Source organism: Rhinoderma darwinii, chromosome 10, assembly GCF_050947455.1.
Source record: "Rhinoderma darwinii isolate aRhiDar2 chromosome 10, aRhiDar2.hap1, whole genome shotgun sequence".
In the NCBI taxonomy this organism is placed as follows: domain Eukaryota; kingdom Metazoa; phylum Chordata; class Amphibia; order Anura; family Rhinodermatidae; genus Rhinoderma; species Rhinoderma darwinii.
The window spans coordinates 104,222,545-104,247,071 of record NC_134696.1 but is presented as its reverse complement, the minus strand read 5'-3'; the positions used below and the strand labels follow the sequence as shown (position 1 = coordinate 104,247,071).

The 24,527-nt window shown below is 44.3% G+C and overlaps 1 protein-coding gene across 1 annotated transcript in view; it reads right to left on the bottom strand.

Annotated features, from left to right (window-relative positions):
- The window catches only part of VWA5B1 (von Willebrand factor A domain containing 5B1), a 126,878-nt gene that overhangs the window by 52,705 nt on the left and 49,646 nt on the right, over nucleotides 1-24,527 (bottom strand). The window contains exons 3-8 of the mRNA XM_075840487.1: nucleotides 20,054-20,215; nucleotides 10,823-11,036; nucleotides 7,758-7,888; nucleotides 6,952-7,083; nucleotides 6,515-6,639; nucleotides 5,430-5,606 (exon numbers count right to left, since the gene is read on the bottom strand). Coding sequence (XP_075696602.1) covers nucleotides 5,430-5,606; nucleotides 6,515-6,639; nucleotides 6,952-7,083; nucleotides 7,758-7,888; nucleotides 10,823-11,036; nucleotides 20,054-20,215 — 941 coding nt within the window. The remainder of the gene's footprint in view (nucleotides 1-5,429; nucleotides 5,607-6,514; nucleotides 6,640-6,951; nucleotides 7,084-7,757; nucleotides 7,889-10,822; nucleotides 11,037-20,053; nucleotides 20,216-24,527) is intronic.

The following is a 24,527-nucleotide window of genomic DNA, read 5'->3' as shown; positions in this document are numbered from 1 at the left end:
ACTACTCCGGCCCCTCCTTCCAGACTCCTCCGGCCCCTCCTTCCAGACTCCTCCGGCCCCTCCTTCCAGACTCCTCCGGCCCCTCCTTCCAGACTCCTCCGGCCCCTCCTTCCAGACTCCTCCGACCCCTCCTTCCAGACTCCTCCGACCCCTCCTTCCAGACTACTCCGACTCCTCCTTCAAACTACTCCGGCCCCTCCGTCCAGACTCCTTCAAGACTTCTCTGGCCACTCCTTCCAGACTCCTCCGGCCCCTCCTTCCAGACTCCTCCGGCCCCTCCTTCCAGACTCCTCCGGCCCCTCCTTCCAGACACTTCTGTCCCCTTCTACATACTCCTCTGGCATGAACCACGGAAACAAAGAATCTGGTATATTGAAGTCTAACATGCCCGATCCTTCTTTCCCCGACATCTGCCGTCAGGGAACAGAATTTTTCATGGAAGAACAACCCAATGGTTTATATACACTGGGTTATTATAGAGGAAATGTTCTTTGATAACTCCCTGCAGTATAATAGCTGCGCCCTCAGATGCCTCCAACAAGTCAGACAAGGTGCGATCCCACATCTCAGGAGCGTTTTCACATTTCCAGTAATAAAACGGCTGCTCTGTCATCACCAGAGAAACGGAGCTGCGTCTCCATGGAAAAGCTGGGTCAACAGAAGAGCGAGACGAAGCCCCCGGGAAATGATGTTATAATGGCTGGGGCTGCGGTTACCAGGAGGGAGTGTGGGGGCTCAGGTGTGGACAGAACAAGGTTGTTGCTTAGGATTTTCAGGAAGGATTTCACGTGCGATCAGTAAATAACAATGTGACGCACCGCGATATAAGATGTGTGGATCTCATGTCTGATCACAGTGTAATTATATTATATATCAGTGATGTCAGTAACAGGGGGCGGGGCTGTGACAACCTCTCACACATGATATACAGGCTGGTTGTCAGTAGTAATAGATGAATAGCTGTTACTGTATATAAGATGTGTGGATCTCATGTCTGATCACAGTGTAATTATATTATATATCAGTGATGTCAGTAACAGGGGGCGGGGCTGTGACAACCTCTCACATATGATATACAGGCTGGTTGTCAGTAGTAATAGATGAATAGCTGTTACTGTATATAAGATGTGTGGATCTCATGTCTGATCACAATGTAATTATATTATATATCAGTGATGTCAGTAACAGGGGGCGGGGCTGTGACAACCTCTCACACATGATATACAGGCTGGTTGTCAGTAGTAATAGATGAATAGCTGTTACTGTATATAAGATGTGTGGATCTCATGTCTGATCACAGTGTAATTATATTATATATCAGTGATGTCAGTAACAGGGGGCGGGGCTGTGACAACCTCTCACACATGATATACAGGCTGGTTGTCAGTAGTAATAGATGAATAGCTGTTACTGTATATAAGATGTGTGGATCTCATGTCTGATCACAATGTAATTATATTATATATCAGTGATGTCAGTAACAGGGGGCGGAGCTGTGACAACCTCTCACACATGATATACAGGCTGGTTGTCAGTATAATAGATGAATAGCTGTTACTGTATATAAGATGTGTGGATCTCATGTCTGATCGCATGTAATTATATTATATATCAGTGATGTCAGTAACAGGGGGCGGAGCTGTGACAACCTCTCACACGTGATATACAGGCTGGTTGTCAGTAGTAATAGATGAATAGCTGTTACTGTATATAAGATTTGTGGATCTCATGTCTGATCGCAGTGTAATTATATTATATATCAGTGATGTCAGTATCAGGGGGCGGGGCTGTGACAACCTCTCACACATGATATACAGGCTGGTTGTCAGTAGTAATAGATGAATAGCTGTGACTGTATATAAGATGTGTGGATCTCATGTCTGATCACAGTGTAATTATATTATATATCAGTGATGTCAGTAACAGGGGGCGGGGCTGTGACAACCTCTCACACATTATATACAGGCTGGTTGTCAGTAGTAATAGATGAATAGCTGTTACTGTATATAAGGTGTGGATCTCATGTCTGATCACAGTGTAATTATATTATATATCAGTGATGTCAGTAACAGGGGGCGGAGCTGTGACAACCTCTCACACATGATATACAGGCTGGTTGTCAGTAGTAATAGATGAATAGCTGTTACTGTATATAAGATGTGTGGATCTCATGTCTGATCACAGTGTAATTATATTATATATCAGTGATGTCAGTAACAGGGGGCGGAGCTGTGACAACCTCTCACACATGATATACAGGCTGGTTGTCAGTAGTAATAGATGAATAGCTGTTACTGTATATAAGGTGTGTGGATCTCATGTCTGATCACAATGTAATTATATTATATATCAGTGATGTCAGTAACAGGGGGCGGGGCTGTGACAACCTCTCACACATGATATACAGGCTGGTTGTCAGTAGTAATAGATGAATAGCTGTTACTGTATATAAGATGTGTGGATCTCATGTCTGATCACAATGTAATTATATATCAGTGATGTCAGTAACAGGGGGCGGGGCTGTGACAACCTCTCACACATGATATACAGGCAGGTTGTCAGTAGTTATAGATGAATAGCTGTTACTGTATATAAGATGTGTGGATCTCATGTCTGATCACAGTGTAATTATATTATATATCAGTGATGTCAGTAACAGGGGGCGGGGCTGTGACAACCTCTCATACATGATATACAGGCTGGTTGTCAGTAGTAATAGATGAATAGCTGTTCCTGTATATAAGATGTGCGGATCTCATGTCTGATCACAATGTAATTATATTATATATCAGTGATGTCAGTAACAGGGGGCGGGGCTGTGACAACCTCTCACACATGATATACAGGCTGGTTGTCAGTAGTAATAGATGAATAGATGTTACTGTATATAAGATGTGTGGATCTCATATCTGATCACAGTGTAATTATATTATATATCAGTGATGTCAGGAACAGGGGGCGGGGCTGTGACAACCTCTCACACATGATATACAGGCTGGTTGTCAGTAGTAATAGATGAATAGCTGTTACTGTATATAAGATGTGTGGATCTCATGTCTGATCACATGTAATTATATTATATATCAGTGATGTCAGTAACAGGGGGCGGGGCTGTGACAACCTCTCACACATGATATACAGGCTGGTTGTCAGTAGTAATAGATGAATAGCTGTTACTGTATATAAGATGTGTGGATCTCATGTCTGATCACAATGTAATTATATTATATATCAGTGATGTCAGTAACAGGGGGCGGGGCTGTGACAACCTCTCACACATCTTATACAGGCTGGTTGTCAGTAGTAATAGATGAATAGCTGTTACTGTATATAAGATGTGTGGATCTCATGCCTGATCACAATGTAATTATATTATATATCAGTGATGTCAGTAACAGGGGGCGGGGCTGTGACAACCTCTCACACATGATATACAGGCTGGTTGTCAGTAACAGGGGGCGGGGCTGTGACAACCTCTCACACATGATATGCAGGCTGGTTGTCAGTAGTAATAGATGAATAGCTGTTACTGTATATAAGATGTGTGGATCTCATGTCTGATCACAATGTAATTATATTATATATCAGTGATGCCAGTAACAGGGGGCGGGGCTGTGACAACCTCTCACACATGATATACAGGCTGGTTGTCAGTAGTAATAGATGAATAGCTGTTACTGTATATAAGATGTGTGGATCTCATGTCTGATCACAATGTAATTATATTATATATCAGTGATGTCAGTAACAGGGGGCGGGGCTGTGACAACCTCTCACACATGATATACAGGCTGGTTGTCAGTAGTAATACATGAATAGCTGTTACTGTATATAAGATGTGTGGATCTCATGTCTGATCACAGTGTAATTATATTATATATCAGTGACGTCAGTAACAGGGGGCGGGGCTGTGACAACCTCTCACACATGATATACAGGCTGGTTGTCAGTAGTAATAGATGAATAGCTGTTACTGTATATAAGATGTGTGGATCTCATGTCTGATCACAGTGTAATTATATTATATATCAGTGATGTCAGTAACCGGGGGCGGAGCTGTGACAACCTCTCACACATGATATACAGGCTGGTTGTCAGTAGTAATAGATGAATAGCTGTTACTGTATATAAGATGTGTGGATCTCATGTCTGATCACAGTGTAATTATATTATATATCAGTGATGTCAGTAACAGGGGGCGGGGCTGTGACAACCTCTCACACATGATATACAGGCTGGTTGTCAGTAGTAATAGATGAATAGCTGTTACTGTATATAAGATGTGTGGATCTCATGTCTGATCACAGTGTAATTATATTATATATCAGTGATGTCAGTAACAGGGGGCGGGGCTGTGACAACCTCTCACACATGATATACAGGCTGGTTGTCAGTAGTAATAGATGAATAGCTGTTACTGTATATAAGATGTGTGGATCTCATGTCTGATCACAGTGTAATTTTATTATATATCAGTGATGTCAGTAACAGGGGGCGGAGCTGTGACAACCTCTCACACATGATATACAGGCTGGTTGTCAGGAGTAATAGATGAATAGCTGTTACTGTATATAAGATGTGTGGATCTCATGTCTGATCACAATGTAATTATATTATATATCAGTGATGTCAGTAACAGGGGGCGGGGCTGTGACAACCTCTCACACATGATATACAGGCTGGTTGTCAGTAGTAATAGATGAATAGCTGTTACTGTATATAAGATGTGTGGATCTCATGTCTGATCACAGTGTAATTATATTATATATCAGTGATGTCAGTAACAGGGGGCGGGGCTGTGACAACCCCTCACACATGATATACAGGCTGGTTGTCAGTAGTAATAGATGAATAGCTGTTACTGTATATAAGATGTGTGGATCTCATGTCTGATCACAGTGTAATTATATTATATATCAGTGATGTCAGTAACAGGGGGCGGGGCTGTGACAACCTCTCACACATGATATACAGGCTGGTTGTCAGTAGTAATAGATGAATAGCTGTTACTGTATATAAGATGTGTGGATCTCATGTCTGATCACAGTGTAATTATATTATATATCAGTGATGTCAGTAACAGGGGGCGGGGCTGTGACAACCTCTCACACATGATATACAGGCTGGTTGTCAGTAGTAATAGATGAATAGCTGTGACTGTATATAAGATGTGTGGATCTCATGTCTGATCACAATGTAATTATATTATATATCAGTGATGTCAGTAACAGGGGGCGGAGCTGTGACAACCTCTCACACATGATATACAGGCTGGTTGTCAGTAGTAATAGATGAATAGCTGTTACTGTATATAAGATGTGTGGATCTCATGTCTGATCACAGTGTAATTATATTATATATCAGTGATGTCAGTAACAGGGGGCGGGGCTGTGACAACCCCTCACATATGATGGTGCCCCCCACATTACCCGGACTCTGGTGATGTTGACTCCGCTCATACTTCCGCTGCGGTCGATGAGGAAGATAAATTCTCCTTGGGTTTTGCTGAGGTCGGTCTGTGTAGTCTTCAGGTCCGGACAGAAGTTCAGCATCACTACTGGGTTATGACAAATGTCCTTAATGAGGCGCTTGCGGATTATCTCCGTCTATCAATAAGGAGGAAAATGTGTTGAGAGGCGTGAAAAGTAATTACCCCTCTGAGATACGATTAATTACGGAGTCTCTGCTGTAAGATTCTATTCTTGTCATTACAGTCATTGAAATCTCCAATAAACAATCACAGACAGTCTCGTGTAACTAACCCCTAATCATCATAGTGAAACGTTCTGCAAAACACAGCTCGCTGTCAGTGAATGGAAACCTTCATGTTTACATTAGATGGCTGAAAACCTCTCCTGACCGAATACTTTTCACAGCTGAGGGTTTGTTACAATGTGTCACCGTAGACAATCCACGGCAAACGCAGCAACTGCACATATCTTCCTGTCCAGGACTCCCGGGCTGCTTTTATCTACATTGATACATTGTAACAACCTGCAGCTGTGAGCAGGACTGGATCTAATGTGAAAAATTATGTTTCTATTTGTTGACAGCAATCAGGGATTTTGAAAACAGTGATTTATTACAAAACCTTTTATTATCATTGCATATCTTTCCACTGTACCTTGATTAAAAATGAGTTACAAAAACTTGAAGTTTCATCCGTAGATCACGCTGAGTAGTTTTGCAAATACTTTGCTTTATTTTTCTTGTACTGACCCGAAGTTGCTATGTTATTTATACTCCAGTTGCATCCGGAGCTGAATTGACAATTCTGACGGTGCATTGTGGGTGCATTTTGGTAGGTCTCACACCTCAACAGCGTACATAAAACACTTTCTGTCTCCATGGGAAGTTTGAATGCAGCTTTGGATGTGACTGGAGCATAAGACATGACGCGACTAAAGATCAGTAAATGCAAAGATTATGTGTCAATTTAAACGGAGGAACGGTGTAAAGCCCGGAGGTTCCTATAATTAAGAATTTTCCTTGGCCATTCATGGTCCCCTCTTACTTTTTTTTCGGGGCTCGGGTCCTTCTTGGTCCCTCGGATGAAGTCGCTCTTTCCTCTTATGAACTGTTCATATTCGTAGGGGGTCATGTCGCCGTCTTCCAAGAGGATGTGCGGCAGATGAGGCTCTATACATAAAAGCAAGAAGTCATGATGTAGCAGGACGGCGACACAGAAGATGAGGTTTAATCACCATAAATGAACGGACCCGTCCTCCCTCCATTCATCTACTGACACATTGTAACGACATCTGGTGGAAGAACATCTGTGCTGATGACAATATGTTCGGTCCTCTGGCAGCGAAGACTCAAATATAAATCGTATGTCATTGATAAGAGTCAGGCACCGCTCCTCCCGGGGACCCCCACTACCCATCAGATGAGGTCACCCATCCCCCTCTCAGAGTCCCTCCAGGACTGTAGCAGACAGAAGGTTCTTACCGCTGGGGTGGATGAGGATCTCCACAGGGCGGTCATACGTGTGCTTGTTGGCCAGCGTGATCATGATGCTCTTGGCGGACGGAGCTGAGGGGTCGGCATCGGCTCGGATCTCATGCGTGGGACTCTCCACACCTGAAACAAGGAGGCATTATACCCGCTCCTACCCACCTGTAGCTCGGGCCTGCGACGTCCGTGGCTCATCATATTTCTAACTGTATGTGTAGCCTTTTGCAACCATTTTTATTTTTCTCCTCCAATGCATCTAAAAATAAAAGTCTTGATTAAAAACCTCCTATTGTATACAGCCCCTAAGAAGACCTATGTGTCTCCATGGTTACAGACTACAAACCAACCCTGCGTAGTCTGATCCTGCAGTCATGTGTTACTCAACTCCATCTGCCTCCTCATCTGTCGGGTTATCAAGAAGAGAGTAAGACATGACTGCAGGATCAGACTACACAGGGTTGGTTTGTAGTCTGTTACCATGGAGACACATAGCACTGTATAAAATAGGAGATTGATCATCAAGACTATCAGCAAAGTTGCTTTAATTCTCATTGTAAATGCATGGAAAGGATTAAAAAAATTTTTTTGTGGCTCAGTATAGAGGATAATCTTCAACATTTGATCAAAATTGTATCTTCCTATTTCCCGGGCTCTTCTAATTCTTCCTGTCTCTACGATATATGAACAGATTTGGAAGTGTCAGGATTAACCCTTAACTCATCGGTGTCACTTATCTGGGTCTCTCCTAAACTAACCCCCCCTATAAGAGCTGCCGCTGTCTCCGTGTGGCGGTCACTTACCTGCTAACAGGTAGGGTGCGCGTATCTCCAGGTGGAAGGTCAGCTCGTACTCTGTGGCATTCACCGCCTCGGTTTCCAGTAATGTTGCCAGGCAGAGCTTTTTGGTGCCGCCGCAAAATCCAGCCTCTCTCCTATGAGAACAGACCACATGTGACGGTGAGGCTACGTTCGCACGCTTAACAAAAAACGGCTGTAAATACGGAGCTGTTTTTTACCCCCCCCCCCGACCAATATTCTTGCTCCAAGTCGGGTGAATCTGTCTTTTTTAAAAGACTCATCCCAAAAAATACAACTATACGACCCACTATTAGAAAAGGGGAGCTTTAAATGTGGACAAAATAGATGTCTTTGTTGTAAATCAATTACGGACAAAACATATACTTTTAGATCACACCAAACAGAAAAATTATTTAACATTGAAACGAAGCTAAACTGTCGATCTAGCTTTGTGATCTATCTTATAAACTGTATATGTGGTATTCAATATGTAGGAAGGACAATTCAGCCCCTACATTGTAGATTGAATAAACATAGGTTTAATTGTAAAAATAAATTTTTGCTCCATAGTGTCTCTAGACATTGTACTATAGCACATGAGGGAAATTTTGCATGTTTTACTATCACCCCAATCGACCAGATCTCAGTAAGTTACCCTGACCGTTTTAACGTTCTTTGTAAAAAAGAAATATTTTGGATTTATAAATTAAAAACACTGAAACCGGCAGGTCTGAACGAACTCAATGAGACCATTATTTAATGCAGTTTTTTGGCTCCATATATAATGTATGTAGACATGAAATGGGATCTTTCCAAATATCTTTATAAATTTCATAATACTTTCCTCTATGTCTAGATATGTATTCTTTTAGGTGCTTATATGTTCTCATCCAGCGTATATATAGAGTATCTTATTCATATCCCCTTTTTGGATGGTCTTTGTCCGTGATTTTAAGAGAGCTGTTTCTAGTCATTTTTCCTATTGATTAGACCTTAGTTATTCAGATTGTTACAATATATTTTTCTATCCACAAATTAAAAACACTAAAACCGACAGGTCTGAATGAATTCAAGTAGACCATTACATAACACGTTTTGTCTTTTTATATAGTGGATATAGATATATGATGTGATCACTCCTAATGTCATTTTTATCTTCTGCACTAATTTGTTTTTATGTCTAGGCATTCATTTATTTATCTATTTATTTGTATATTTCCAATTAGCGCATATAGGAAGTTACATCTTTTTGGATAGTCTTTTCACGTGTTTTTTAAGATAGACGTATATGTGTGTGTATATATATGTATATGCTCCATGTCTTTTAGATATATTCTTTCGAATGCAATTGTTTTAACAATTTTTAATGTAATTTTTTCTCTGTGTATATACATACACTTTTATTACTATTTTTTAATTCTATATAAACTTGGTTGATATTTATCGATACATATATATATGTGTTTATATATATATACAAGTTTTTAAGGGGTTAACAGGCCTATTTCGTTGAGAACAACCTGTTTGAACCCGCCTTTTAATCTGACCTCTCATTTAACCCGGTAGTCATTTGCTTTTTGGATTATATAAACTGTGTGCTTTCGTAGGACAATCACTTGTACTCTGACCTGACGAAGAGGCCGGTACGGCTTCGAAACACAATCCTTTTTGTTGTTGTTCTATGTACAAAATAAAAACAATTTTATCTGGATACGGCTGCGCCCTTGGTTTTCCCCGATTTTTTTTCCTTATACTGGATTTATTCAGCGGATATTGAACCTCAAATCTCCGGACTGGGAACTGTGGCTGCAACCGACTCTGACAGAGCTACCTCTGAATGCACGTGTGGGATGTTGTGCTCCTAGCATAACATCACCAGGTCAGTACCCTTGACCATATACATTTTTTCGTTATACATACAAATTCAGGCACGATGTGCGCTTTGTTTTTATCTTTATTTCCATAGCGTGATACAGCTCGTACTCTGTGGCATTCACCGCCTCGGTTTCCAGTAATGTTGCCAGGCAGAGCTTTTTGGTGCCGCCGCAAAATCCAGCCTCTCTCCTATGAGAACAGACCACATGTGACGGTGAGGCTACGTTCGCACGCTTAACAAAAAACGGCTGTAAATACGGAGCTGTTTTTTACCCCCCCCCCCCCCGACCAATTCAGGATGAACCTTCTAGTTGAAGACCAAATGACCAGTTAAAGGGGGTGTCTGCTTTAGAACTGACTTAATAGAGGGAGCCCCCTGATTTGGGTAATGAGTATTCAGCACCAGGCTCCCCAGTCAAAAACAGCTGATTCCAGAGGGGGTCCTAGCAACAAAAAGCCCCCGAAAATCATCTCATCATCCTCCAGACAAGCCCCTTGTCCAAACAGGACAACCCTTTTAAATCATGAACACGCCACTGAGCATGCTGGCATTTATAGTCCTAAAGGAGGCTCAAGTAAGTCGCGGTGACTGTCTGCCTACCTGCGGCCCGATCCCGGCCTACCTGCGGCCCGGTCTCGGCCTACCTGCGGCCCGGTCTCGGCCTACCTGCGGCCTGGTCTCGGCCTACCTGCGGCCCGGTCTCGGCCTACCTGCGGCCCGGTCCCGGCCTACCTGCGGCCCGGTCCCGGCCTACCTGCGGCCCGGTCCCGGCCTACCTGCGGCCCGGTCTCGGCCTACCTGCGGCCCGGTCTCGGCCTACCTGCGGCCTGGTCTCGGCCTACCTGCGGCCCGGTCTCGGCCTACCTGCGGCCCGGTCCCGGCCTACCTGCGGCCCGGTCCCGGCCTACCTGCGGCCCGGTCCCGGCCTACCTGCGGCCCGGTCCCGGCCTACCTGCGGCCCGGTCTCGGCCTACCTGCGGCCCGGTCTCGGCCTACCTGCGGCCCTGTCTCGGCCTACCTGCGGCCCGGTCTCGGCCTACCTACGGCCCGTTCTCGGCCCAACGGCGGCCCTGTCTCGGCCTACCTAAGGCTTGGTCTCGGCCCACCTGCGGCCCGTTCTGTTTTGCTCAGTCTACCCAGACACTGCTTCAATGCAATAAAATATGCAAATCTATTGTCGGAGCATTCTTACAGTCTGAGGGAAGCAGCTAGCGTGCTGTCCGTGGAGGAGTGCGACACTCGAGGGACACAGACTGGTGGAACGAGGACCCGGACGGCCCCACTGGGCAATGCCGGGAGCTCTGAGGACGTGCTGATCAGTACTGATACACTTTCCTGGGCCGGCACTGCTCCAAGGTTGGCCACAAAGATGATTCTTTCTAAATCTTCATCCAAAAGAATCCTCCCTGTGTAATTAAAAACGCCAATTCAGACACAATCAAATTATATCAAATAAGGGAACAGTCAAAGTTATAATAGTATTTAGAAAATATTAAGAAATATAAATCAATAACATTTTAATTTTCCCAAGTGTAGTACTTGTACTCACCACTAGATGTCAAGTACAGAGGGGGTTTTGGTCGGGAATTAAAACACATAAAATTAGTTAACAGTGCCACCTGCTGGCTGTATGTCTCTAATACTCACAATTTTTAGAAACGGCAAAAATAATTCTACAAATTTGTAATTTTATCTGAACCTCATCATATAGTTGTCAGAAAATCAATTTAGCTGAGAATATAATTAATATAGAGAATTCCTAATATCTATAAGAATAGTGATATGTTAGTAGCCCCCCCTACAGGTCGTAAGAAAGCACTAATTTACTATCAATCTCAGCATGCTGCTGACAGGATGTATCTAAGCTTATCATGCGTGATACTCTCTGCTGAGCCGTGTATCTAATCCTATCATGTGTGATACTGTCTGCTGAGCCGCTGTATCTAATCCTATCATGTGTGATACTGTCTGCTGAGCTGTGTATCTAATCCTATCATGTGTGATACTGGCTGCTGAGTCACTGTATCTAATCCTATCATGTGTGATACTGTCTGCTGAGCCATGTATATAATCCTATCATGTGTGATACAGTCTGCTGAGCCGGTGTATCTAATCCTATCATGTGTGATACAGTCTGCTGAGCCGGTGTATCTAATCCTATCATGTGTGATACTGTCTGCTGAGCCGGTGTATCTAATCCTATCATGTGTGATACAGTCTGCGGAGCCGGTGTATCTAATCCCATCATGTGTGATACAGTCTGCTGAGCCTCTGTATCTAATCCTATCATGTGTGATACTGTCTGCTGAGCCGGTGTATCTAATCCTATCATGTGTGATACAGTCTGCGGAGCCGGTGTATCTAATCCCATCATGTGTGATACAGTCTGCTGAGCCTCTGTATCTAATCCCATCATGTGTGATACAGTCTGCTGAGCCGGTGTATCTAGGCCGGTGCTTCTATTGTGTTTCTGATCTCAGATCCCCGACGGTCAGTCTATTACGCAGTTTCTGACTCTCCAGCTGTTTTCACGCACAGAACTTCATCTCTGACCCTCATTATATTCCATCGACTTAACGCAACGCTGTAGATTTCCTTGGCAACCCTGGTATATGGCCGTCCTAATGGTTTCATAGCCACGATTAACCCACAGCCGGGGGTGAGAAACGTACATTTCCCCCGCTGTGACCAGAAATCCAAGCGCTCGAACTAATGACCTGGAAATGGTCCCGGCATCGCAACCTGCATATAATGACTTCACAGGAGAACGGTCACCAAGGAAATATCATACAGACTTCTATATGTGCTGCGCTTTACTGCGACGCTGCAATCCTGTTCTGGTATGTTCGGCTATACACATTAACACTTCACAGTGACACCTGCAGGTCAGAGGAGGGTACTACGCCTGCAGCATTATCCTCAATAAAACAAAACTTGTCTACAATTTCAAAGTACAAAATGATATGTTCAGGGACTGGAGAGGAGGGGTGCAGGGACTGGGGAGGAGGGGTGCAGGGACTGGGGAGGAGGGGTGCAGGGACTGGAGAGGAGGGGTGCAGGGACTGGAGAGGAGGGGTGCAGGGGACTGGAGAGGAGGGGTGCAGGGGACTGGAGAGGAGGGGACTGGAGAGGAGGGGTGCAGGGACTGGCGAGGAGGCCACACTGAAAGCTACAAGGTCCTGCATTTTGATTGGCTGTTGTAAACATCCGATATTATATACGAAGACACACTAGAACACTCTCCCTAGATGATTACCTGATGGGGATGTAGTCCTGTGTGCTTCTCTTAGGCCCCGTGCACACGACCGTAAAAATCGCCAGGAATTGCGGACCGTAATTATGGACCCATTCACTTCTATTGTTCACGGACACCTTCCCGTACATAAAGTGTCCGTGCCGTAAAAACCTTCCGCAAAAGACAAGACATGTCCTATCCTGTCCTCCCATACTTCATAACGGGAGCACGTGCCGCAAATGCGGGTGACTGTACATGGGGCCTTAGACTGTATCACACATGATAGGATTAGATACAGCGGCTCATCAGACAGTATCACACATGATAGGATTAGATACAGCGGCTCATCAGACAGTATCACACATGATAGGATTAGATACAGCGGCTCAGCAGGCAGTATCACACATGATAGGATTAGATACAGCAGCTCAGCAGACAGTATCACACATGATAAGAATTGGATACACAGCTCAGCAGACAGTATCACACATGATAGGATTAGATACACAGCTCAGCAGACAGTATCACACGATAGGATTAGATACACAGCTCAGCAGACAGTATCACACATGATAGGATTAGATACACAGCTCAGCAGACAGTATCACACATGATAGGATTAGATACACAGCTCAGCAGACAGTATCACACATGATAGGATTAGATACAGCGGATCAGCAGACTGTATCACACATGATAGGATTAGATACACCGGCTCATCAGACAGAATCACACATGATAGGATTAGATACACAGCTCAGCAGACAGTATCACACATGATAGGATTAGATACACAGCTCAGCAGACAGTATCATACATGGTAGGATTAGATACACCGGCTCAGCAGACAGTATCACACATCATAGGATTAGATACACCGGCTCAGCAGACAGTATCACACATGATAGGATTAGATACAGCGGCTCAGCAGACAGTATCACACATGATAGGATTAGATACACCGGCTCAGCAGACAGTATCACACATGATAGGATTAGATACAGAGCTCATCAGACAGTATCACCCATGATAGGATTAGATACACGGCTCAGCAGACAGTATCACACATGATAGGATTAGATACACAGCTCAGCAGACAGTATCACACATGATAGGATTAGATACACCGGCTCAGCAGACAGTATCACACATGATAGGATTAGATACACAGCTCAGCAGACAGTATCACACATCATAGGATTAGATACACCGGCTCAGAAGACAGTATCACACATGATAGGATTAGATACACAGCTCAGCAGACAGTATCACACATGATAGGATTAGATACAGCGGCTCAGCAGACTGTATCACACATGATAGGATTAGATACACGGCTCAGCAGACAGTATCACACATGACAGGATTAGATACAGAGGTTCAGCAGACAGTATCACACATGATAGGATTAGATACACCGGCTCAGCAGACAGTATCACACATGATAGGATTAGATACACCGGCTCAGCAGACAGTATCACACATGATAGGATTAGATACACAGCTCAGCAGACAGTATCACACATCATAGGATTAGATACACCGGCTCAGAAGACAGTATCACACATGATAGGATTAGATACACAGCTCAGCAGATAGTATCACCCATGATAGGATTAGATACACGGCTCAGAAGACAGTATCACACATGATAGGATTAGATACACGGCTCAGCAGACAGTATCACACATGATAGGATTAGATACACAGCTCAGCAGACAGTATCACACATGATAGGATTAGATACACAGCTCAGCAGACAGTATCACACATGATAGGATTAGATACACAGCTCAGCAGACAGTATCACACATGATAGGATTAGATACACGGCTCAGCAGACAGTATCACACATGATAGGATTAGATACACAGCTCAGCAGACAGTATCACACATGATAGGATTAGATACACCGGCTCAGCAGACAGTATCACACATGATAGGATTAGATACACAGCTCAGCAGACAGTATCACACATCATAGGATTAGATACACCGGCTCAGAAGACAGTATCACACATGATAGGATTAGATACACAGCTCAGCAGACAGTATCACACATGATAGGATTAGATACAGCGGCTCAGCAGACTGTATCACACATGATAGGATTAGATACATGGCTCAGCAGACAGTATCACACATGATAGGATTAGATACACAGCTCAGCAGACAGTATCACACATCATAGGATTAGATACACCGGCTCAGAAGACAGTATCACACATGATAGGATTAGATACACAGCTCAGCAGATAGTATCACCCATGATAGGATTAGATACACGGCTCAGCAGACAGTATCACACATGATAGGATTAGATACACGGCTCAGCAGACAGTATCACACATGATAGGATTAGATACACAGCTCAGCAGACAGTATCACACATGATAGGATTAGATACACAGCTCAGCAGACAGTATCACACATCATAGGATTAGATACACCGGCTCAGAAGACAGTATCACACATGATAGGATTAGATACACAGCTCAGCAGACAGTATCACACATGATAGGATTAGATACACAGCTCAGCAGACAGTATCACACATGATAGGATTAGATACACAGCTCAGCAGACAGTATCACACATGATAGGATTAGATACACGGCTCAGCAGACAGTATCACACATGATAGGATTAGATACACAGCTCAGCAGACAGTATCACACATGATAGGATTAGATACACCGGCTCAGCAGACAGTATCACACATGATAGGATTAGATACACAGCTCAGCAGACAGTATCACACATCATAGGATTAGATACACCGGCTCAGAAGACAGTATCACACATGATAGGATTAGATACACAGCTCAGCAGACAGTATCACACATGATAGGATTAGATACAGCGGCTCAGCAGACTGTATCACACATGATAGGATTAGATACATGGCTCAGCAGACAGTATCACACATGATAGGATTAGATACACAGCTCAGCAGACAGTATCACACATCATAGGATTAGATACACCGGCTCAGAAGACAGTATCACACATGATAGGATTAGATACACAGCTCAGCAGATAGTATCACCCATGATAGGATTAGATACACGGCTCAGCAGACAGTATCACACATGATAGGATTAGATACACGGCTCAGCAGACAGTATCACACATGATAGGATTAGATACACAGCTCAGCAGACAGTATCACACATGATAGGATTAGATACACAGCTCAGCAGACAGTATCACACATGATAGGATTAGATACACAGCTCAGCAGACAGTATCACACGATAGGATTAGATACACAGCTCAGCAGACAGTATCACACATGATAGGATTAGATACACAGCTCAGCAGACAGTATCACACATGATAGGATTAGATACACAGCTCAGCAGACAGTATCACACATGATAGGATTAGATACAGCGGCTCATCAGACAGTATCACACATGATAGGATTAGATACAGCGGCTCATCAGACAGTATCACACATGATAGGATTAGATACAGCGGCTCAGCAGGCAGTATCACACATGATAGGATTAGATACAGCAGCTCAGCAGACAGTATCACACATGATAAGAATTGGATACACAGCTCAGCAGACAGTATCACACATGATAGGATTAGATACACAGCTCAGCAGACAGTATCACACGATAGGATTAGATACACAGCTCAGCAGACAGTATCACACATGATAGGATTAGATACACAGCTCAGCAGACAGTATCACACATGATAGGATTAGATACACAGCTCAGCAGACAGTATCACACATGATAGGATTAGATACAGCGGATCAGCAGACTGTATCACACATGATAGGATTAGATACAGCGGCTCATCAGACAGAATCACACATGATAGGATTAGATACACAGCTCAGCAGACAGTATCACACATGATAGGATTAGATACACAGCTCAGCAGACAGTATCATACATGGTAGGATTAGATACACCGGCTCAGCAGACAGTATCACACATCATAGGATTAGATACACCGGCTCAGCAGACAGTATCACATGATAGGATTAGATACAGCGGCTCAGCAGACAGAATCACACATGATAGGATTAGATACACGGCTCAGCAGACAGTATCACACATGATAGGATTAGATACAGCGGCTCAGCAGACAGTATCACACATGATAGGATTAGATACACCGGCTCAGCAGACAGTATCACACATGATAGGATTAGATACAGAGCTCATCAGACAGTATCACACATGATAGGATTAGATACAGAGGCTCAGCAGACAGTATCACACATGACAGGATTAGATACACAGCTCAGCAGACAGTATCACACATGATAGGAATAGATACACAGCTCAGCAGATAGTATCACCCATGATAGGATTAGATACACGGCTCAGCAGACAGTATCACACATGATAGGATTAGATACACGGCTCAGCAGACAGTATCACACATGATAGGATTAGATACACAGCTCAGCAGACAGTATCACACATGATAGGATTAGATACACCGGCTCAGCAGACAGTATCACAAATGATAGGATTAGATACACAGCTCAGCAGACAGTATCACACATCATAGGATTAGATACACCGGCTCAGAAGACAGTATCACACATGATAGGATTAGATACACAGCTCAGCAGACAGTATCACACATGATAGGATTAGATACAGCGGCTCAGCAGACTGTATCACACATGATAGGATTAGATACACGGCTCAGCAGACAGTATCACACATGACAGGATTAGATACAGAGGTTCAGCAGACTGTATCACACATGATAGGATTAGATACACGGCTCAGCAGACAGTATCACACATGATAGGATTAGATACACAGCTCAGCAGACAGTATCACACATGATAGGATTAGATACACAGCTCAGCAGACAGTATCACACATGATAGGATTAGATACACAGCTCAGCAGACAGTATCACACGATAGGATTAGATATACAGCTCAGCAGACAGTATCACACATGATAGGATTAGATACACAGCTCAGCAGACAGTATCACACATGATAGGATTAGATACACAGCTCAGCAGACAGTATCACACATGATAGGATTAGATACAGCGGATCAGCAGACTGTATCACACATGATAGGATTAGATACAGCGGCTCAGCAGACAGAATCACACATGATAGGATTAGATACACAGCTCAGCAGACAGTATCACACATGATAGGATTAGATACACAGCTCAGCAGACAGTATCATACATGGTAGGATTAGATACACCGGCTCAGCAGACAGTATCACACATCATAGGATTAGATACACCGGCTCAGCAGACAGTATCACATGATAGGATTAGATACAGCGGCTCAGCAGACAGTATCACACATGATAGGATTAGATACACTGGCTCAGCAGACAGTATCACACATGATAGGATTAGATACAGAGCTCATCAGACAGTATCACACATGATAGGATTAGATACAGAGGCTCAGCAGACAGTATCACACATGACAGGATTAGATACACAGCTCAGCAGACAGTATCACACATGATAGGAATAGATACACAGCTCAGCAGATATTATCACCCATGATAGGATTAGATACACGGCTCAGCAGACAGTATCACACATGATAGGATTAGATACACGGCTCAGCAGACAGTATCACACATGATAGGATTAGATACACAGCTCAGCAGACAGTATCACACATCATAGGATTAGATACACCGGCTCAGAAGACAGTATCACACATGATAGGATTAGATACACAGCTCAGCAGACAGTATCACACATGATAGGATTAGATACAGCGGCTCAGCAGACTGTATCACACATGATAGGATTAGATACACGGCTCAGCAGACAGTATCACACATGACAGGATTAGATACAGAGGTTCAGCAGACAGTATCACACATGATAGGATTAGTTACACAGCTCAGCAGACAGTATCACACATGATAGGATTAGATACACCGGCTCAGCAGACAGTATCTCACATGATAGGATTAGATACACAGCTCAGCAGACAGTATCACACATCATAGGATTAGATACACCGGCTCAGAAGACAGTATCACACATGATAGGATTAGATACACAGCTCAGCAGATAGTATCACCCATGATAGGATTAGATACACAGCTCAGCAGATAGTATCACCCATGATAGGATTAGATACACGGCTCAGCAGACAGTATCACACATGATAGGATTAGATACACGGCTCAGCAGACAGTATCACACATGATAGGATTAGATACACAGCTCAGCAGACAGTATCACACATGATAGGATTAGATACAGCGGATCAGCAGACAGAATCACACATGATAGGATTAGATACACGGCTCAGCAGACAGTATCACACATGACAGGATTAGATACAGAGGTTCAGCAGACAGTATCACACATGATAGGATTAGTTACACAGCTCAGCAGACAGTATCACACATGATAGGATTAGATACACCGGCTCAGCAGACAGTATCACACATGATAGGATTAGATACACAGCTCAGCAGACAGTATCACATATGATAGGATTAGATACACAGCTCAGCAGACAGTATCACACATCATAGGATTAGATACACCGGCTCAGAAGACAGTATCACACATGATAGGATTAGATACACAGCTCAGCAGACAGTATCAGACATGATAGGATTAGATACACAGCTCAGCAGACAGTATCACACATGATAGGATTAGATACACAGCTCATCAGACAGTATCACACATGATAGGATTAGATACAGAGGCTCAGCAGACAGTATCACACATGACAGGATTAGATACACAGCTCAGCAGACAGTATCACACATGATAGGATTAGATACACAGCTCAGCAGACAGTATCACACATGATCGGATTAGATACACAGCTCAGCAGACAGTATCACACATGATAGGATTAGATACACAGCAGACAGTATCACACATGACAGGATTAGATACAGCGGCTCAGCAGACAGTATCACACATGATAGGATTAGATACACGGCTCAGCAGACAGTATCACAAATGATAGGATTAGATACAGCGGCTCAGCAGACAGTATCACACATGATAGGATTAGATACACAGCTCAGCAGACAGTATCAGACATGATAGGCTTAGATACAGCAGAAAGTATCACACATGATAGGATTAGATACAGTATCACACATGATGGGCTTAGATACAGTATCACACATGATGGGCCATAGTAATGACTTTGGTTATAGACCTGCTCCTGGTTCTCACCGTTCCCGTCCGGCAGTCTTCCGCTCGACATGCTGCAGTAATCATAGTAGGATTCATCCATTTTGGCTTTGTCTTTAATCTGGACGGTGACGATGTGTCGGCAAATAACGGCCTCGAAGCCGACCACCACCGTGTGCTCATTGAGCGGAAATACAAAGAGGGCTGCGGGGGGGAAATGAGGTTCAGTCACGGCCGACATCACCATCAATGATACCAGAGACATCCCGGGCCCCACAATCATGAACATATCAGTCACTTCTCTTCTATGAAGTTTCTTGTGTTTTACACTTATAGCATGTAATACCACCTCCCACCTGTAGGAGCGCTGTATACTGAACCTAATATCTTGCATTCGTCTCATGAATTATATTCCATTTGTATCTGTTATCTGACAATTCAGTGTACAGCAGCACTTACCTCAATGAAAGGACCTACAGGTGTCTGTTCATCCTGAGCTTCATGAATAGAATGTCAAAACTACAGTGAAGACTGACACATTACATTGTAAGAGCAGAACAGGAAGACTATAAGGCCCAGTTCACACAGTTTCTTGACGCTGAAGGAATTTTGAGACAGATTTTTCTGCCTGCCAAAAAAACTCAGTGTGAACAGGGTCTAACAATACCGGTTTATTTGCTATTCAGAGTCTGTGGATTCTCTATTTATATTTTAGGGGGGTAATGCTCTTTAGAGGGGTCGCTCAGACTAAACAAACCTCCATCTCCCCCTGACAATGAGCTGATTGCCCACTGGACCCCAATGATAAGTAGTGACCTCCAAGATACTGCATAATATGTCCCAGTATCTAGTCATTTAAAACAGCGCCACCTACAGGCAGGGGGTGATATAATGGGAATGTTCTTGCATTTATAGGGACCAGCAGGATGGATTGTGCTCTTCTGGATGCTTGTCATGTCCTCATCCGTAGGGATATGAGAATCTCTCTCCCGCCCGGCGGGCTCGCCGACATCCGTCAAAGTCTGACCTCAGATATGGAGCATTTGTAGCAGAGCTGAGAACTGACGCAGCAGAGCGGACGCTGAGCCGCCGGGTTACAGCGGAGGAAATAATGTCACATAATCTCTATACGGGGGGAGTAGAGCCCATCACACAAGGATTCATCGCATAAGGACGCATTACATGGGGAAATATCAGGCAGATTTGCCATTCAGGAGCCTGGGAAAGCTGGGTGAAGCCCCTGGTGACAGCGGCAGCCATATTGATTGTCATTCGGCAGGATTAGAAACTTTATCCAGGGCCCCTGTTTACTTGGGGTTCACGAGGGCGGGAACCCCAGGATCAGACTACAAGCATCCGTTATTAGTGTTATTTAGCAGGGTATTGTGGTATTATGTGGGAACTATATGGCCGCAGTATGTGGACTCTTAGGCCTCATTCACACGACAGGGTCCGAGTGTCGGCCGGGAAAATCGTCCGTTTTTGGCCGATTTTCCCGGCCGGTTTGCATCCGTTTTGCATCCGTTCCGGGCCGAGTTGCCGTTTTTACCGGCCGATTTGGACCCGATTTGAATTCGTTTTTTTCCCTGTCCGTTTTAAAATCGGATGAATTTAATTTAAAATTTGTTGCCACACACAGCCCTTTGTAGATAATGCCACAGCCCACCTGGTAGGTAATGCCACCCAGCCCCCTGTAGGTAATGCCACACAGCCCCCTGTAGGTAATGCCACACAGCCCCCTGTAGGTAATGCCACACAGCCCCCTGTAGGTGATGCCACACAGCCCCCCTGTAGGTGATGCCACACAGCCCCCCTGTAGGTGATGCCACACAGCCCCCTGTAGGTAATGCCACACAGCCCCCTGTAGGTAATGCCACACAGCCCCCTGTAGGTGATGCCACACAGCCCCCTGTAGGTAATGCCACACAGCCCCCTGTAGGTGATGCCACACAGCCCCCTGTAGGTAATGCCACACAGCCCCCTGTAGGTGATGCCACACAGCCCCCTGTAGGTGATGCCACACAGCCCCCTGTAGGTAATGCCACACAGCCCCCTGTAGGTGATGCCACCCACCCTGCCCCCTGTAGGTGATGCCACACAGTCCCCTGTAGGTTGCACCCATCCCCCCCCCCTTTCCAGGAGAAGTCACTGACTTCAATGTCCATATATGGACAGTGTAGTCACTCACTTCTCCTGAAGAGGAATTCCCTGCCACAGGTCGGGAATTCTGCTTCAGAAGTGAGTGACGTCACTGTGTCCATATATGGACAGTGTAGTCACTCACTTCTCCTATAGCGGCATCCCCGGCCATAGAGTCGGGGATTCCGCTGCAGAAGTGCGTGACGTCACTGTGTCCATATATGGACAGTGTAGTCACTCACTTCTCCTGTAGCGGCATCCCCGGCCATAGAGTCGGGGATTCCGCTGCAGAAGTGCGTGACTTCGCTGTGTCCATATATGGACAGTGTAGTCACTCACTTCTCCTATAGCGGCATCCCCGGCCATAGAGTCGGGGATTCCGCTGCAGAAGTGCGTGACTTCGCTGTGTCCATATATGGACAGTGTAGTCACTCACTTCTCCTGTAGCGGCATCCTCGGCCATAGAGTCGGGGATTCCGCTGCAGAAGTGCGTGACTTCGCTGTGTCCATATATGGACAGTGTAGTCACTCACTTCTCCTGTAGCGGCATCCCCGGCCATAGAGTCGGGGATTCCGCTGCAGAAGTGCGTGACTTCGCTGTGTCCATATATGGACAGTGTAGTCACGCACTTCTCCTGTAGCGGAATCCCCAATCCCCGGCCGGGGATTGGGGATTCCGACTCCTACAGCGAGCAATAAAAGATCCTCCTCCTCACATGCACTCTGCTCTGTGAGGAGGAGGAGAGAGAGTGCGCGAGCGACGGTAGACCCGGCCATCACTCGGGACACATTCCGGTGATGGCCGTGTATTACCCGGCCCCATAGACTTCTATGGGAGCCGGGCGGCCGGGCACCCGGCTGAAAATAGAGGATGTCCTATTTTTTGACGGCCGGTTTTCCCGGCCGTCAAAAAAACGGTCGTGTGAATAGCCCCATTAGGGGTCTATTATTCCTAATGCAGCCGGGTGCCGGACGATTTATGAACGGCCGGCACCCGGCCGGGAATCCCTGTCGTGTGAATCCCGCCTTAAGGTCCTGTTCACACAGATTTTTTTGTAGGCGGAAAAATCTGCCTCAAAATTCTTTCAGGACTTTTGCTGCAGATTTTCAGCTGCCTGCACTCTCTTTGCCGCGTTTTGCGGCCGCGGCCATTGAGCACCACAAAAAAAAACACTTTCTCTGCCTGAAGAAAGGGCATGACGCCTCTTTTTCCGTGAGCTTTTTTCCCAGCTCCCGGTAAAAAAAACGCCTCCGTCTCCCAATTAAATAAATATGAGGCATTGCGGTTTCCAATGTGGTTCCCGTGTCAAAAACAGTGCCAGAGAACTTTGTGTGAACAGGGCCTAATAGGGAGTATTTTAAATATTACTTTGGACAATATATGATATTATGTAGGATGTATATGGTGGTATTATCTTGGCACTATATGGTGATATTATGTAGGATGTATATGGTGGTATTATCTTGGCACTATATGGTGATATTATGTAGGCTGTATATGGCGGTATTATCTTGGCACTATATGGTAATATTATGTGGGCTGTATATGGCAGTATTATCTTGGCACTATATAGTGATATTATGTAGGATGTATATGGCGGTATTATCTTGGCACTATATGGTGATATTATGTAGGATGTATATGGCAGTATTATCTTGGCACTATATGGTAATATTATGTGGGCTGTATATGGCAGTATTATCTTGGCACTATATGGTGGTATTATGTAGGATGTATATGGCAGTATTATCTTGGCACTATATGGTGATATTATGTAGGATGTATATGGCAGTATTATCTTGGCACTATATGGTGGTATTATGTAGGATGTATATGGCGGTATTATCTTGGCACTATATGGTGATATTATGTAGGATGTATATGGCAGTATTATCTTGGCACTATATGGTGGTATTATGTAGGATGTATATGGCGGTATTATCTTGGCACTATATGGTGGTATTATGTAGGATGTATATGGTGGTATTATGTAGGCTGTATATGGTGGTATTATCTTGGCACTATATGGTGGTATTATGTAGGATGTATATGGCGGTATTATCTTGGCACTATATGGTGATATTATGTAGGATGTATATGGCAGTATTATCTTGGCACTATATGGTGGTATTATGTAGGATGTATATGGCGGTATTATCTTGGCACTATATGGTGATATTATGTAGGATGTATATGGCGGTATTATCTTGGCACTATATGGTGATATTATGTAGGCTGTATATGGTGGTATTATCTTGGCACTATATGGTGGTATTATGTAGGATGTATATGGCGGTATTATCTTGGCACTATATGGTGATATTATGTAGGATGTATATGGCGGTATTATCTTGGCACTATATGGTGATATTATGT